The 17,373-nt window shown below is 38.7% G+C and overlaps 1 protein-coding gene across 6 annotated transcripts in view; it reads left to right on the plus strand.

Moving 5' to 3' along the window:
• The window catches only part of LOC132202024 (band 7 protein AGAP004871-like), a 54,441-nt gene that overhangs the window by 31,934 nt on the left and 5,134 nt on the right, over positions 1–17,373 (plus strand). For 4 of the 6 annotated variants that reach the window (XM_059628643.1, XM_059628644.1, XM_059628646.1 and 1 more), the window contains 2 exons: positions 13,668–13,768; positions 16,434–16,589. In XM_059628643.1, coding sequence (XP_059484626.1) covers positions 13,668–13,768; positions 16,434–16,589 — 257 coding nt within the window. Of the gene's footprint in view, positions 1–2,447; positions 2,570–3,781; positions 4,095–13,667; positions 13,769–16,433; positions 16,590–17,373 lie in introns of those variants that run through there. The other 2 variants (XM_059628648.1, XM_059628645.1) reach the window with 2 other exon arrangements.

The following is a 17,373-nucleotide window of genomic DNA, read 5'->3' on the forward strand; positions in this document are numbered from 1 at the left end:
CCGGTGCAAGTCGTTTCAAACTACTCCAGCGTGATAAATCTAGAGCGACTCGCTTATTTATGTCTAGTGCACTTTGCTCGCGTGATTAATTGCATCCTTTATATACGGCGACGGAAATTGCGGACTAGACGTTTTTCAGTTGTTTTTTAGCGGCAGAATTACGACGTGCCCCTTGCTCGCCGGGAATGTTAAGACTCGGTACTTTTTCTTGTTGTGAAAACAATAAATTCATAGGCCCGAAGTGTTTTGGCAGACGCGAGAATTTGCGCCACGATCAATTCACCAAGACATGACACATCTATTTCACGTGCCGGGCAAAAAAGCAGAAGCGAAACGAAAAGTAAATAACTCGAGGAAAACGAAACCGCTGATGTTGTGTGCAAAGAGGGAAAAGAAAGACAGGAGGTGTGCACACGTGATTGGGTCTTTGCTTTTTCCAAGTAGATAAAATGTTGACAGACCACTGCTACTTCCGCAGCAGCACTTTTTCCGTCCCATTTTGCCGCTCTGTCAATTCAAAACTTTGTTTTCCACTGCATTTCCCCCCGTTTCCGCCACCAATCGATAGCCACGCGGGCTTTTGTGTGCCGAGAGGGAAAGAATGAGCCCTCTGCTCCCTCTCGGCTCCAAATCCTGCAGCATGCGCCGGCTGTTTTTATCCTTTGTTTCTCGCAAGTTCCCGCGCTTCGGGATGGTGCCACTAGCGACTGCAGTTGCGCCTTGCATTAGAGGTCGGCACCGCACCATTTCATTTCTTAAGTTTTAGAAAATAAATAGCTTTAATTAGAAAACCATTTGAAATAAATGGCAAGGAATCACTGAAATAAATTACAACTGCGTAAGTTTAAAACCTTTTTAATAAAAAACCAGCTTGACTTAATTTTAAAAATATAAAAAATACCGTATATTAAGGCATTGATTAAAGTAGCTGAGTTTAAGACAACCAACAGTAAACAGAATTATTTCATTAAAAATAATGATCTTAATTTCATTGTTTTAATCAGTTTTAATTCAATTTAAAATTTATCTCTCAACCTATTAAAAATTCAGTATTATTTCAAATTATTTAAAAACTATTTTTCGAAATCTTTGAATTGTTTTAATTAATCCTTTTCTAGTATTTTATTTGTAAACACTTTTGTTGCCTGTCATTATTTGGAATATGCAAACATCGCAACACAAGTGCCAAGCAGGTTGCATATCGACTTTGCAAGATTTGCCACAGCTGAAAATGAACGATATAAAAAGCTTCATACTATTCTCGTGAAAGATAATCATCTCTTAATTATGAAAGTTTGTGATCACGTCACATCAACTGTAAAACTTTTAAGATCCGCGTGTAAATCTCCGCACGTCTTTAGGCGCTAAATTCGCCGTGCAGAGGTTGAGAATCCGCTTAGCACCATCAAAACTTTAAGTACTTTTTCATGAGTCGCCTGTTTTAATACATACATACAGATGAATCGAATTAAGGCTACACATGAGGCCCCTTCCAGAGCAGAACTCGTTACGTTGGTGGTTGTAATCGCGAAATAGATTATTATTATTACGACTATGGTGCTCAAAAGTCAGCCACTTTGGCGCGCAGAAATTAATGCTTCAGCTGTCACAGGCATAATGAGCGTTCGCGCTATACTTATATTATATAAAGACAAACTGGCATGCACAAAATTCAGCCACAGCTCATGTAGACCGGGTAGAATTTCATCACATTGAAAAGCTACTTAAATAATATGAGGGTGATAAATTGCTGACTCATGAAATGTATTCTCTGACCTCAACAAAGACAAACTAAATATGTGAGAAACTTTGGTGAAAAGAGCGCCCCATTTTTCCATAAATAAAATTGTAATGATCCATAGAAAAAAAAGCAATTTTTCAGCATTCTATTATATTTAATGGTAGGCCTCAATTTAATATTTCAAACCAAAATGGATCATTAAATTACGGAAAATGACGCCATTTAGTATTATTTTCGTGATCAAATGGAATAATTTTCAACTCGTGCTGTATCGCAATATTATATTATATATTTTTTATTACACTGTCGGTTCGCAGAGTTGTTAAGCAAATTGACCAGCCCGGTTACATTTTGGGTGGATGTAAATTTTCATCACCCACCGTGGCACCAAATTAGATTTTGCATCGACCGCAACATTAAATGGCTGGTGGTGCTCAAATTGATCGGACGCTTTTGTACACGTGCTTCAATTGACGCTTATTTTAATTTACGAAAGTGGTGCGCATTTAACTAAGAACCTTAGCGCCATTGCTTTCTTGGGAATTTCCCAACGTACCTGCGTGCAAAGTTGTATTTAAATATGCACAGTGGTACCTATTATACCATGCAGAGCTGGAAGGCGGCAAGAAAACACTTAATAATTAAAACGCACACTCCCCCCGATACAAGTCTCACGGTCCCAACAGTTGCGCTCCGGCCTCCGCGAGGGCCACTTCATTGAATGTGCAGTGCTTAATGTAGAAGTTTCAAACGCACGCCCAACTCGAGCAAATTGGTCTTTTTGTGCGGCTTTGAAAGGCAGGCATTCCTTTGTACCAAGCTATCCTGGTAAGAATGAATAGGAAAATTGAGTGTGACCTCAATTGCTCTGAAAGTTTATTATTTTAATTAATGTATGGACATTTTCTACTTACTTTTTGCATGCACGATTGAATGTGAAAGATTTTAAATTTTGAACTTATATTTAAATAATTCCATAATGTATTTGTTAAATGATTTGTTTCATATTTTTTAGTTTTCCCTAAAGGGAAAAATAACAAAATTTTTAAATATTAAATGAGTAAGAGTTATTATTGTTGTTTTTAATAGTTTCATAAAAAGTTCACACAGGATAAATAAATGCACAAAAATAAATAATTTGAATGAAAGTGGATTTAAAAATAATTTTAAATTAAAAAATCCGAAGTAATTGGAAAAGTTTTAATAATCCAAATACTTGATCTATATTTTATTTAATTTAATGGAAATAAAAAAAAATTTAAATTTTTTTTGTTAATAATTATATTTTTCACCGTTTTAAACCTATAAGTGATAACTTGATAACTAAAAATGTTGAATAAAAATGGGTATGAAAATTATTGTGATAAAATTTTAAATTAAAAAATCGGAATAATCTGAAAAAATTTTAATGATTAAAATCTTTGATTTATATTCTATTATTTTTAATCAGAAATAAAAATTATGTTAATTTAATTGAAGAAAATAAGTGCTAACTAAATATATGTTGCCCCAGAATTAAATTATCCTTTATTTATTTTCTCTAAATTCAATTTCCAAGCTGTGTATTTAATAAGATTAGAGATACGTCAAGTATTTATGTTGGCGCAGTTTTTATCTGGAAGGGCGCGACAGCTTAAAAGCGTCATTCTTCAATCCAATCTGAAGCTCGGATCTTGAGAGGGTAGATAAATTATCTCCGAAGATGCTCGATGCAAACATGTAGGTCGTGCAACAAACCCGAGAGCGACACACAAAGGCGTGAAGGAAAGATGCGTTATCAGCCGATTAAAAGAGGCTTGCGGGTGCTGCTATTATTGTCGCGCCACACTTATCAGAGAGAAAGAGAAAATGCTGCATAATTCGGAAAAACGGCGGGCTGGAGTGAGAGGGGGGCTGTTGGCAAGGCGCCTCCGGAAAAGCAGCAGCGGCAGTGGCGGTGGCGGCGGCTGCTGCGAAGAAAAGGCGCTTTGGCGTCAGCGGTGGTCCCGCCCCCGTCGCCAGCGGCGGCAATTTGCAAAATCGCTCCCGGCAGGCCTCTAATAGCACGAATCGCGCCGAGCGTCAAACAGCTCATTTGTCGTCTCGCAGGAGGCCCCGCTCGGTCATGAAGCTGCCGTAAAGAAGCCGCCCTTGGCCGCCGATCCTGAGGAGGACCCAGGTGGGCCGCACCGGGGCCCCGACCGCGCGCGCGAGCTGCTTAATGTCCCCGAGGAGGGCGCTCTGCCGGCTATATTAAGATAAGCGGCGCATCTCATATAGTCGCCACACACACATACACACAGTCTTTAGTCGGCCATGGTGACGACAGCACACTCGGGCCCCGATCGCTCCAACGAGGTCTTCTTCGATGGAAGTAAGTCTCTTCACGCTATTTCTATCGGGGCCGATAATTAGGCCGATGCAGCTCGCACCCCCGTTTTTCCATTAGGCCGCTGACAGACGCGCGCCGACGCTAATCCTCTCTCTAAAGCGGTCCCTCGCGATTTGTCATCGAGCCGAAAGCCACCTCTTGCGACCCTTGATTCGATTTTCGTCTCGTCATGACAGATTGATGACGCTCCCTGGGGTTGACAGCATGGGAATTTATCAGTGGGTGGGTCGGTGGGTGGACACGTCTAGGTCGGCGCCTAGTGATTTCACCAAAGCGATACTAGTTATTAATTGTTTCGCCTGAATTGCGGGCAGTGCGAGAGATGAAATAGTGTGAATTCGGGTTAGCAAAACACCGGGCCCGACACACGCAACTTGTGCAAACAGGTATATAATTGCAGGGCGTGTCAACTCCCTATATATGGCTTCACATGCGACGAAATTTTCCAATAAAAAATAATATAATATTGAGTTTCATTTAAAAAGGTACTGAAAGTAAATACTAAAATAAATCAATCAATACCTCATTTAAATTTAATGCAGCTTTTGTTGCAAGTCCTCATGGCAACAAGAAAATTCAATAAAGCCACTGTGACAGTGTGCATTAATAATCCAATTTTCCTATCTCATTTTCATCAAAACTGCGTCACACGCTTGAGTGAACCACAATGCCCAGCCTAAAAGCAGCAAAACCTTGGATCGATTTGCAAGTCATCAGAGAGCACGCTCGACTTTTTATTTTTTATGCCGCCAGCGTAATTTCTCAATAATTCGACCCGTCCTTTGAAGCTTTTGGAAAAGTTCGAATGCGCAAGATAAGGCCTCCGACGGCACCAGGTCTGTTTGTTATTCAGTGATTAGCGCCGTGCTCGATTGTTAATCGATCGTGTTTGCGCCTATGGCCGGGGGATAATATTGTTGTCGGCAGACAGCGTTTGTTTGTTTGTTTGTTTTTACCAACGTTAGGTAGAATGCCTTTATTGGCGCCTGCAGATCGTTTTGCCAATCAAATTTATAGAGGGCAATCTCTTAAGGTGTAAAAAGTAGTGGTCGTTCTATCTTTTTATAAAATGCTATTCCAAGCCAAGGGTAATGGCCCTTTGGAGACTCGTACCGTTCTGCAAAATTAAAATTACTCACCGTTCAAAATGTAGATGAAGTTAAAAAGTCATAATAAAAGAATGCGATTTCACGAGGAAAATTTCGTCGATGCAGAGCAATTAAGATAAGGGTCGTCTTTTCGAATGCAAAAAGACAAAAGAGTAAAACTGATTCACGCACTCTCCGATAAGTAAAAAATGATATGACCTGACCATAGGATTAGCGTCACGACTCGGTATAATTATCAGATTTACGTTTGTAAATTTAATTTTAATAAGAATGGAACACTAAAAGGGGATTTCAGCATAATTAATTCTGAATACTAAACAGCAAGTTTTAATTCTTCCATTAGAGCGCTCGGGTGCATTTAATGGTATTCATTGGCCGACTCAATTTGAATATAACAGAGACCTCTTTGTTATGCCCAGACGTGAGCCACAATCGAAACTGTAGCCGTGGGAAAAGTTGGCACCTGCGTTTGTTGGACTAAAGCAATTTGTAATTCTAAATTGACACTAAAATCTACAATGGCACCGAGTTGAAAGTTGATTCGTGCATGCATGCATGGGTTTAAAGTGATTATACGGCAAAGGGCAAGTTCGTCGTCGGCTGCACTTGTATTCCCGAGAATTAAGCTTGAGCCTTGTAGCCTCATTCCGGTTAGCTGCATTCAAAGTCGCCGCCAGTGAAGTTGTCGGCTTGTGTTTAAGTTTAGCATTTGCGCCGAATAATCGCGATTAACGAAGCGAGCGCATATTTCGAGAGAGAGGGATAAGTTGAGCGAAACGAGTCTGCCAGCCAGTTCAAAGGTGCACATTTTTTGGGAGACCCGCGTTGCCTCTAATTTCAAACCTTCCAAGTGTTTCAAAAAATATTTCTTAAATTATTTTTTCATTTCCCATAAAATGCATTTGTCCTAAATCATTCCCCCAAAATCTCAAAGGTAATAATAAATTATAAAAAAAATAAAGAATGTATGTATGGAAAAGAATTTTAAGTAACTTTCAATCAAAAAGTAATTCATTTATTCTGGGTGTTTTTTGGGAAGGAGCAAAGGCTTGGGTCTCACAAATCATAAATAAAATATTTATATCTTCATGAGTTTTTATTTTTTTATTTTTTATAAAGAGTATTAAAAAATTTTGTATGATTTAAAATTAATTATTTCTGCTATTTTTTTGCTAGTTGTTACAAAACGTTTACAATCTTATAAATTAATCAATGTTCGGGAAGAAAACATTGGATTTTGGGATAATAAGGCACCAACCACTACAAAGAATTTTGCTAAAACTTTGGAGATTTAAAAGACCCCATACATCAGAATGAGTCCAGTATGAAAGAAGAAAAATAATTATTCGTCAAATTTATAAAATGATTTTCCTCTTTCAAACAGAAATTTTTATCAGATTTGAACAAACACTGCAAATTAAAAACAGCAAAGATGATAGAATTTTTAAATAATATAATTATATAGGCTTTCGTTTACATTTTTAAATTAGTTTAATGCAAAATTAACTTTTTAAATAGCACATCAATTAATCAATTTACTTAAGAAAAAATTATGCGCATATTGAAAAAAAATTGTCTATTTAACAGTTCTTTTTTGTAAAATTGAAATTTAATGTTACAAAAAAATATTATATAATCCACAAATTATAAAATAATATTTATCAAAATAAATTTACTAAAAACTAAATATTTGTTTAAAGCTTATAAAACTTATTTTAGAACTGACTAAAAAAATTATTAAAATTAAAAAAAAAAAGTAGCTTCATAAGCTTTCATTTACTTGAATTTTTTTTATGAAGAGAACGCACGCAAGATATTGTTCGCCAGCCGCGGGTCTGGCGAAGTTCGCTAGACACCTCAATCGTGGACTAAGTATTACAGTAATTTTTTCACCTCGCTCAGGCTGAAAAATTTAACCGATTTTAAGCTGAAGAAATTTGCAGTTATTATATATTTATGACTGCAGTAGAAATTAAATCACGGGCGGAGAGACAAAAAGCAACTCGCTCTCTCTTTATCTTGGTCGGAATTACAGCCAAATTGCTCAGCATTAGGCGTCTGTCTTTGAAGCAGTGGGCATTTTCTCTCTGCTTCTCTCTCAACGCTCTCTCCGTCGGCCAATATTGCTTTTGGCTCATCAAGCGTGCCACTCCGCATGACACAAAGTGCGAAATTTCAAGATGCCCAAAAACTGCTTTGTATTCAGCACGACGGCGCCTGCCAGCCCCACACTGCCGCAACTTATTTGACCGATAGTTTCAAGGCGAGCCGTCAACTTGTTGGCCAAGTAATATGAAAAATGCATATCTGTGGCTGCTCGTTCTCGCGCCAGCTACAAAACAAATCCAATGGAGCGCGTCGAAAGAGCTACTTTCCAGATAAATTGTGTACTGCTCAAATGCTGGTGCACGTCTTCCGACAATTTATGGCCGCCCCACATTTATTGGCCAGCATTTCCCGAATCTCCAAGTGGGTGGAAATATTTTATGTGTGACCGACTTGAGAGATCATTTGCGATATTTGTATCGGATCTCGCACGCAAATCCCGGGTCTCTTTTTTGCAAATTCGGCAGCTTCAGCGAAGGAGGCGGTGCTTGGAAACAATCATTTTCGACCCAAGGATTTTTCATTCGCAATTCGAGGCTGCCTCCTTTGTGAGCCTCGGGGGAGTCAAGGGTGCGGAAGCTCTTTTCGCATCTTTCCAATCTTTACTTATTCATGTCGGCTCGAGATGCTTCTCATCGGCGCTGGATGCTTTTTCGAGAGCTCTTGGCGCGGATATGGCCACAAATTGTCGCATAGCGCAGCTCTCCCTCGGCCGCGTGACAAAAATATTTTTAGCGAGACGGACGGATGGATTTTTTTTCTGTATTGCCCATTTTATCAAATTAAGCGCCGCCGAAGAGACGCTAATCTCATGTTTATTTTATTTTCCACGGCACTATCAGCGCAGCCACTCGTGTGTTGTTAGCTTGAAAATGGGCCGCCCTATGCGAGTATAAATCTCAACCCTCCAGAGGTCGCAATAAATGCTCCTCGTTTATCATCCTTTCTTTGGCAGCGATTCTCTTATAATTTCAATTTGTAATTCGGAAAGGGAAATTTAAAGGGCACGAATGGGGCGATGAACTTTTTTCGATAACGACACATTCTTCTTTGGGAACATTTTTATTTGACATTCTCCAGAGTAATGGACGCGATTTCATAATCTCTGATAAAGAAAGGAGGTAAGAAAGAATTCAAGTCGTAAATCTGTCATCTCCACCACCGCTGAATGCAAAGAAACTCTCGAACAATCGGAAACGAACCCGAGCTCAAATGACGTCCTGATGCCCAAATGAGCCACTCTGAGTGAAAAGAACCCCTCTGCAAAGTGGCATCCGGGAAATTTCCAACGCAGAGCGGGGTGGCTAATTTGCGAAAAAAATGTGTCACGTTTTGCTCACCACGTCATCTTTTTTAGTCCAAGTGACGCGATGTTCGTCTTTCCACTCGGCGGAGTGCAATGAGTTTTAACTTGACCTCGCCCACGTGGAAGGTCAGAGTGAGGCGCGCAATTATTGTTGGGCCGATGGCTAATGGTGTGTGTAACGAGGGTGCAGGTGGTGATTACAGTCGCAGATATGACATGGTAAATAATTGCACCACAAGCCCGACGTCACGCAATGCGAACATAAATTCCACCGGGGGTGAAATTTGGTCCGTCCACGTGCGCGAAAGTTGTGTCCCGCGGAGCAGCCATAACGCTAATGAAAGGTATTACCAAACTCTGCTCGGTACATTACAACAGATAGCATCGCACTCTGCGCGGCCGCGCTTTTATTACATATTGGGCAAACAAAGTCCGTGCCGCCCGCCCAGTACATTTTTGATGAGTTATTGTGGCGGTGGGAATTTCAGCAGTAGTCGCCGCGATTATTCGTCAGCATGGCCGCCGGCATTCGGTGGATAAAGTGCGCGTTTTTGTGTAAGTTTTACAACCGGATTGCACTGATTGTGTCAAATTGCGTCATGTTTAATCAGCCTGATGGCAATTTCAATTTTAAAAAGTGGTGCTTACTTTAGTGGACACCTTGGTTAATTTTCAGTGACTAGTAAAATTTTTATGTTAATAATATTTTCAAAAAATTCTAGTTACAAAACCACAAAATGTTTTCATGATCATTACCTAGATTTACATTATTACATACAATTAATTTTAAAAACACCTTTAATAAGACGGCATATTTATTTGTTTTATTTTACATTAATTTTTCTTATTTTGCTTTTTATTTAATATTAAATATTTAATTTATAAATTGCTACTTATTTTTGAATAATTACACCAACAATTATAATTTCATATTAAACACTTTTTGATGTGTCAATTTAAAATATTATTATTTATTTATAATAAGTCTCATGATGCATCAATTGGAAATTATCGTATTTTATTTTTTAAAATAATTCATTTCCTTGATGGGGCAACGAGTTTTCTTTCAATTATATTAATAATAACAATGAATTAAAATATTTTATCAAATGTTTCTAAAAAATCATGAACTTTCAAAATAAATGAATGAATCAATTATATTTACACTTAACACTATACTATTATGGAGTTCTCAATTTTTCTATTGTTCATTTTCTTTTTTCTCTTTTTTTTATTTAAATTTTATCGTTTCTGGTTTTAAAGCTTGGTTTTTTCCATGTAAAAGTGAAAGGAATCAATTCATCTCTATACACTGCTCTGCTTTTAACGGTCTAATAAATTGAAACTAACTCTGTAGAAAAACAACACAGGGGGAGTTGTTCGCTCTCGTTCTAAATTCGTGACACGCGTAATCCGCGGCGGCTGTTTGTTGATTCTGGTGTCACCAAATTTCGTGATAATCACGAGATTTCTCGGATCAACTAGAAAAACACACGGCGAGAGAACAGTATGGGTCTGTGCCAAAAAACGAATCGAGAGGAATTGCCGGGCTTTCATTCTTTCCACCGCCGCGTTTTCTGCATCGATCTCGTTTCGGTCCATCGGGATGTAAAGTTAATTTCGAGTGAAACAAGCAAGGGGCGAGAGGTCGGAATTGGTTGTAGCTCTGACGTGAGCGCGCCGACCGCTTTAATTCATGCTCGAAACTCCACCCCAGGGTGACTTCGGGAAATTAGAATGCTGGAATTGGGGCCGCGCGCCCCAAATGCCAAATGATGGTCCCGTTCTCCGTTCTGAATCCCAACGAATTTAATGAACACGCCGAGAAAAGACTCATCAGAATTCCACCCATTTTGAGGCGTCCGCATACAAAGCGCACATAATTATAATAATTAATTTTTACTCTAGCAAATACCCAGCGAAGCTTCCTCTCTAGAATGATTCTGTTCTTCATCCAAAAATATTTCAGCAGACAGTTTTTTTTTCTTTCTTACTTCCACAATTAAGTACCCCTTTTGTTTTGAATATATATAGCCCGCCCAAAATAAATCCAGACATTGTTATGGAGCTCGTAAATCCCGACTGGAGGAAAGGCTAAAGGATTTTGGCTTAAAATAATACGTTCTCGTGCTGAATAATTCGTCGGTCGTGCGCACAATACGAATGCGACTCAATTACTTCCGTGACTGCAGCCGAGATTTTTGCACCCGGGAAGCCTTACTTGGTTTCACAAAATCCACGGTTCTCGACTATTATCGCACACTCTGAGGGCAGCGACGCCACTCTCCGCTTGTGTATAAATTTCATCTGTCTCGCAATTAGGCATACCAACCTTTTTAATTATACGGCGTTCGCGTAAGTACAAAGTTTCGTTCGTACAATTGGCACGGAAACACGTGTTGGCGAAATTTCAATTCCGACTAATCAACCCGGCGTTCAAATTAAACGGACGGACGGACACACAAAATCGATAGGCCACACATTGCAGTTTCGCGCCCGACCGCTTGTAGCATGTTGTGTTCCGAGCCCAGCCGACGACGGCCAAAACAAACAATTCGTCTGTCGGCCGCACTGCAGGCGCGAATTCTGCAGCTCGATATTTGCGAAGTACTTTTACTTTGCATTGCGGAGGTTTCAAAACGGTTGAGAGCGAAAGGATTACCGTCAAAGCACTCGCCGCGTTTCAAATAAAAAGAGATTGTCTAGAAGATTTCGATTCGTGAATATATTCAGCTCACACGGAGAGCAAATTGTATATCCTCTGGGTCGCCACATTTTGTCAGAAAAGTGATATATTTTTATGGATTTTAAATATAATATATGGATTGCTAGAAAAACGTGTGAAGTTTCGAAGTTTGTAAAAATTTAAATGATAATTCATGGTATTTAATTTAAAAATTATTAATCACTTCAAATGTTTTATAATTTAACTCAGTGAATTGATAAATAATTCAAAAACAATTTTTTAACTTATAATGCACATGTCTTCAAGTTATTTGATATTTCGGAATTGATTCTTGAAATTAAGATTAAAAACCAGAAAATTTAAAACACAAAATTCTGTGTGTGAATTCTTTAAGTTTCTAATTTTTTAATGTAGAAGATTCAATTTTCCCAATTTCCCTTCAAAATAGTTGTAATTTAGCTTTTTTCTAATTAAGATGAGAATTTAAAATCAAAATATACTTAAAAATAGTAAGTTGTAATGTTCATTATTGCTGTATATTAATTTTGCTACGTAAATAGTACTTTGAAAAGAATCATTTTCTGACTGACATTTCGTATTTCCGTTTTCTAAATTCAAGTTTTCTGACAAAAAAAATGGGACTTCTCTCATTGACAATCCTCTCCTATCGGTGACTGAACGAATTTTGTCACTCTCGTTGTTAAAAGTTCGCCAAATCGTCGCTGGCAGGGTCTCCAAAAGAAGAGAAAAAACTGCTCCGCCGAGGGCTGTAACGCGCGAACTTTGCTCCCGCATTTCTCATGCGGGCAGAATAATTTGGCACAAGGCAGATAGTCCCGAAATTTGCAAATGCCCCGCGACAACTTTCTCCACAAATCACTGCGATTCGGCGGCAGACGAAACCCGCCAACGGCCAGCAGCTCGAGTTCTCTCCACTTATTAGCCGTCATCCCGCCGCCGAGACAAAAGCAGCAACTTGCAAATATTTTGCTCGGCCAGAGCATGGAAGCGGAAAGGGAGGCGCCATAAAAAAGAATAATATCAGGACAGTGGCCGCCATTTCTGCTCTCGAATTTCCTCGACTGTTCTCTTTTTTTATGTCTGCAACCCTCTTGCCGAGCTCTTTTTTTTCTGTCGCGCACTTTTTGCACTATAAAATGGACCCGTCTTCATCTGCACTATGCTCAATCATGGAAATGGATTCCGTTGCTAACAGTTTGCTGTGCTGCAGCAATTATTATTACAAGGGCGAAACGTTTTCATTGAAATGAGCTCGCCACTCGCGTCGGATTCGCGCGTCCATTTTTCACTTTCGGACACGTTCATATATCAAAGGCAGGATGGAAAAAAGAAAGGGAAAGCCGAGTCAGCAGCAAGTCCAGCGGGAAATCAAATATTTATCACTTTCGGTATGAATAAAAAATACATGTAACATTATCTAGGTCGGAGTATTTTTCAAAATAAATTGAATACAATTAAAAAAAATTCAAAATAAATTCTCGAAATTGCAAAATATCGCCCATTGATTTTGAATTGCATTTACAGATTTAATTTCTAATAATTAAATAATAAAAAATGTTTATCTACATTTTGAATTAGAAATAATTGAAAATATTGTTAAAATAATTTAGAATTTTGTTTTTAAAATATTCAAATTTGAAGTTATTGATATTTGAGACGTAATCCTTAGGTCAAAAGCGAAATAGAGCTGGACCATTATTTTGTGCTCTCTCCTGTTCGCACTTCTTGGCACGGCGGAGAGACAAAGCGAGAACCACTTAGCTCCGTCTGCACCATTGCGCATTACACGGAAAACGAATTTCTTGAAAGCGTAAAAATTCCAGGAACATCTCGTCCGGCCAGTGAGAGTAACAACGGCCATAATCTTGGCGCAAAATTAACGGAGCGAGCTGCGACAAAAGTAAAGAATAAAACAAATGCCAGCAGCAGCAGCAACCAGTCGAGCGGCACCCCAGCGCAAGGGTGCGTACAAGGGCGGGTGCAGATGGATTTATTTGTACATATTAGAAAGTTCTTTCCTCGCTGGGGCAGCGCCCTAATGCGCTGATGCTGTGCTTCCCCTGCAAAGTAGGCAATCCGGCGCCGCTCGGACACCAAATCTCGATGAGGCAGCACGCCCCTCTACCCTGCTTTCCCTCTCGCTCTATTTTTTTTTCTCAACCCTATTATATTTTTTCGCATACGCATAGGCCGGCGCTCTTTTTCCGTTTTATGGCTTGCTCGTCCGCGGACCCGAAATTCATACATCGGCGTCCTCGAATTGTGCATTTAATGGCCTTATTTGAATATTAAGCAACGGCGTCACCACACTTTCTCTCGTGTTGCAGCCGAGCCAGAGGGGATGGGCGTGATAGAGGTGATCGCCACCCTGGCCTCCATCGTCCTGCTCGTCTTCACCCTGCCCTTCTCCCTATGCTTCGCATTCAAAGTGAGTACAAACCATCCATCTCTTTTTTTATCACATATGCATTCACCGCCATGTTGCCTTGTTGCATTCGTTACCCTCTCATCTTTTCTTTCAAGATTTTGGTTCACGACGTTAGCATTATTTTTATTTTAAATTTCAATGGCCCACGCAATATCTGTGTGGCGTTATGATTATATATCAGCATAGGGTTGTAAATTTTCTTATAGTAAATTAGCTGAAAACTTTTATCACAACTTAGGCAGCCTGATGCCCTGACAGCTAAAGTAATTTATGAATTTATTTGATGATAAAATTATTATAATATTATTATTATTATTTTAATAACATGATTACTTATAGTCCAAGATATGCAATAACTGACAAAAGATGCCAATGTAATGTTAATTTTGATTGTCTTCTAGTATTTAATTGTAGACTCCATGATTATATAATTATTTTTTTATCTAATAAATATCATTTAAAAAGCAATAGGATGAATAAATTTATAAATCAGAATTAAGTCATTAAAATAAAATAAAATTTATAAAAATAAAAAAAGAACATTAAAAGCTAATAATAATACGGTTTTATTTTTATAACATTGTCTAAAATTATTTTATCTTTTAAAATTGAACTTACGTATTTAAAATTGATTCATATCCACTCCTAACGTCGAAAAGTTTTGAAAACTGATTTTTTTGTCTGTTTCTGTCACTCCTTTGAATAACTTACCCATTAAAATTCATACCAACCAAAGTGAGTGCTTTTGATTCTCTCATTCTCGTCGTCATATTCATACCGTTCATGGGCGAATAGTGTTGGTAATAGCAATAATATGTGTCCTCATTCTCCACTCGAGAGCGCAGCAGATACTACCCTATTCGCCGTAAGTGGTGCAAAGTTGAATGTATGGCACTCCAGGCTGCCAGCCAATAAAAGGGCCCTCACCTTTCCTCGGTGATTTAAGCGTTGAATATGGAAATCACACCCGTGCAGTTTTACATTCGGCTTTATGCGGTGTCCGAACGGCGCGCTTTATTGGAAAATTCATTGCACCGTGAATGTTTGAATTCTAATCAGAAAAAGACTAAACTTGCCTTTTATACATCTCTTTTCTCTCTTCCAATGTGCTACTTTTGCTGCACGACTTTTTTCTATCACTCCTGATAGTTCTACAAAAGTGCTTTTAACTTTTATCCTAGTTTGAAAAATTTCTACAATGAGGAAGTTAAATTTACCTATTGAATATTCATAACATGAAGCGAAAAAACGTTTTTTTTTATCTTGGGTTTCTTCGCATCTTTTTGGTATGAAAAATGCAACCTCTCACGTCGTGCACTCGCACAATACCAAAAATGGTCCATTGTAAATCTCTTCCTGCGCACGAGGAAAATAGCGGCGTCATTACGCGCGCGAATCCGTTTCGCCTTTTCATTTGTCGCAGCGAAGAATGCGCGCATCTCGCGAGGGAAGCAAGGGTGGAAGAGCGTTTCTCGAGAGGGTCCTTGGGGGTTGGTATAGTTGGTGGTTGGCGCTACATATTTTATCAAAAGCGCCGAAATCTCCGAGTGCGAGTTGGAGTGGTTTTGTTGTCGGCTCATTTATTGCCGCCTTAAAAGCACCCGCAGCCGCCGGTGACACTTATAGATTCTCTATTGCCGTTGTAACGTCAACAGAATATCATTTTGGAGCGCGGCCAATTTGCTTTTAATGCACTCAAGCGCGCGCGGCTCCAGTAATTATTGCTAATCATTCCGTTGTGTACCACGCGCGCTCTTCCGCTTCTAATTTTCACTCTCAGCCCTCCTAACTGCTAGTGCGATAGTTTTCTCCTCGTAAAAGCGAGGTAGGAAAATTTATTTGTAGTGATTTTTTAATTCATCAATTTTCACTGAAATGAGTCGGCTTTTTTAATGATTAATCAAATAGCGACGAAACAAATTATGGTCATTATTGGTGCAGTTATTCACAAAATTCATTTTTTTTTTACATATTTTGTGTGTGTTGGTTTTGTTGTACAGATTTCGTCTATTGAATATTCACATGGCATGGCAATTAAAACACATTATTCACATTGTATGAATTCTTTTTTGTTTAGAGACAAACAGAAATTCACATCAGATAACAGGAAGTATGGTGTGTCATTGAAACAAGCACAATTTGCGAACCCTACAACAATTATTCTGCTTCAGCTCAAGCATAAATTAAATTTAATAAGTCAAATTTATTAAAAATATTAAATAAATTAAATCTATTAATAAACAAAAAAAAAACTTAGTCAACCAAGGCTCACTGTGGCGGATGGGGTCTTTTTGATCTTGGAATTTTAGCAAAATTCTTGCGAGTGGTGTTGCAATTTGCCCGATAATTCGTTTTTTTTTTAATTAATTGTTTTCAACAATTGAGTGTGAACAATGTAATGTAACAATGTGGACAAATCTAAAAGAAAAAATAATAATTTAAGCATTATTAAAATTAAATTGTCATGAATAATTTTAAATTTTAACCTTGGGAATTCTGGTAGAGGGTATTGAAGAACAGACCGGTTTACAAGTCGAGCAGAACCCTTTTTCTCCCCGGCAACTGGCATTTCAAGAATAATTTCCATGTTTTGTGTTTTACGCGCTTTTCAGTCGTAAAAGAGAAAACTAATAAAACGCTCGGTCGTAATCGCTCTTGTTCGCAGGTGGTGCAGGAGTACGAGAGGGCGGTGATCTTCCGGCTGGGTCGCCTGCGCACAGGGGGCGCCCGCGGACCCGGTATCTTCTTCGTGCTGCCCTGCGTGGACACTTACTGCAAGGTGGACCTGCGAACCGTGTCGTTCGACGTCGCCCCGCAAGAAGTGAGTCCACCACCCGGTTTGGAGTGCGGCCAAAATGCGCTCCATTCAATTTTTCCCGGCTAGCTGCAAAGCCGGACTAAACCGCCGGCCTTTTATGACGCGCATCTCCTCTATTTGATAATAATATTCGCCGCAAAAAGCGGATTTAGTGCGCTCCACTTCGCTTATTATTGCTCGCTCGCTGGGGCGTAATAATGCTTAGGATTCGGCCAAAAAACCGTGGATTTAGCACGGGATGTTTTGTGCGCTCTTCTTTTCACCCCGTGATGGATGGTCTTTGGTTTCGGGAAATGCAAAAACCGCGTTGTTTGCCGCTCTGAGCAGAATAAACCATTAAAGTGGATATATGAACAGCAGAAGTTGGAAAACCTGAAAACCTGAGGAGTTTGATTACAACTCAATTCCTTATAATTTCAAATTTTTTATGTTGTTAATTTGACCTTAATTATAAATTTATAAATACGCTGCAGGAATTAAACTATTAGATCAGTTAAAGTGGTTGCAAATTTTGTTTATTCATCTATCACAGGGGCGATTGCTGCCCATTAAAATACAATTATATGTTCATTCAAAATAATACAATATTTTTAATTTTTACAGAAAGGAGAACATAAAAGAATTTTACAATACAACTTTTTTGCAATTACAAAAAAAAAATCAATAAGAAAAAAATTAAGATTTATTTAGATTTGACATACTTACTTTTCTCAAAAATTTCTTAACTCAGATTCTTCCTTTTCCAATGCTAGATGCTCACATATCCACTTTAATAAGTTCATTCTCG

This window comes from Neocloeon triangulifer, unplaced genomic scaffold, assembly GCF_031216515.1.
Source record: "Neocloeon triangulifer isolate White Clay Creek 2 clone unplaced genomic scaffold, ASM3121651v1 ptg000014l, whole genome shotgun sequence".
Lineage (NCBI taxonomy): Eukaryota > Metazoa > Arthropoda > Insecta > Ephemeroptera > Baetidae > Neocloeon > Neocloeon triangulifer.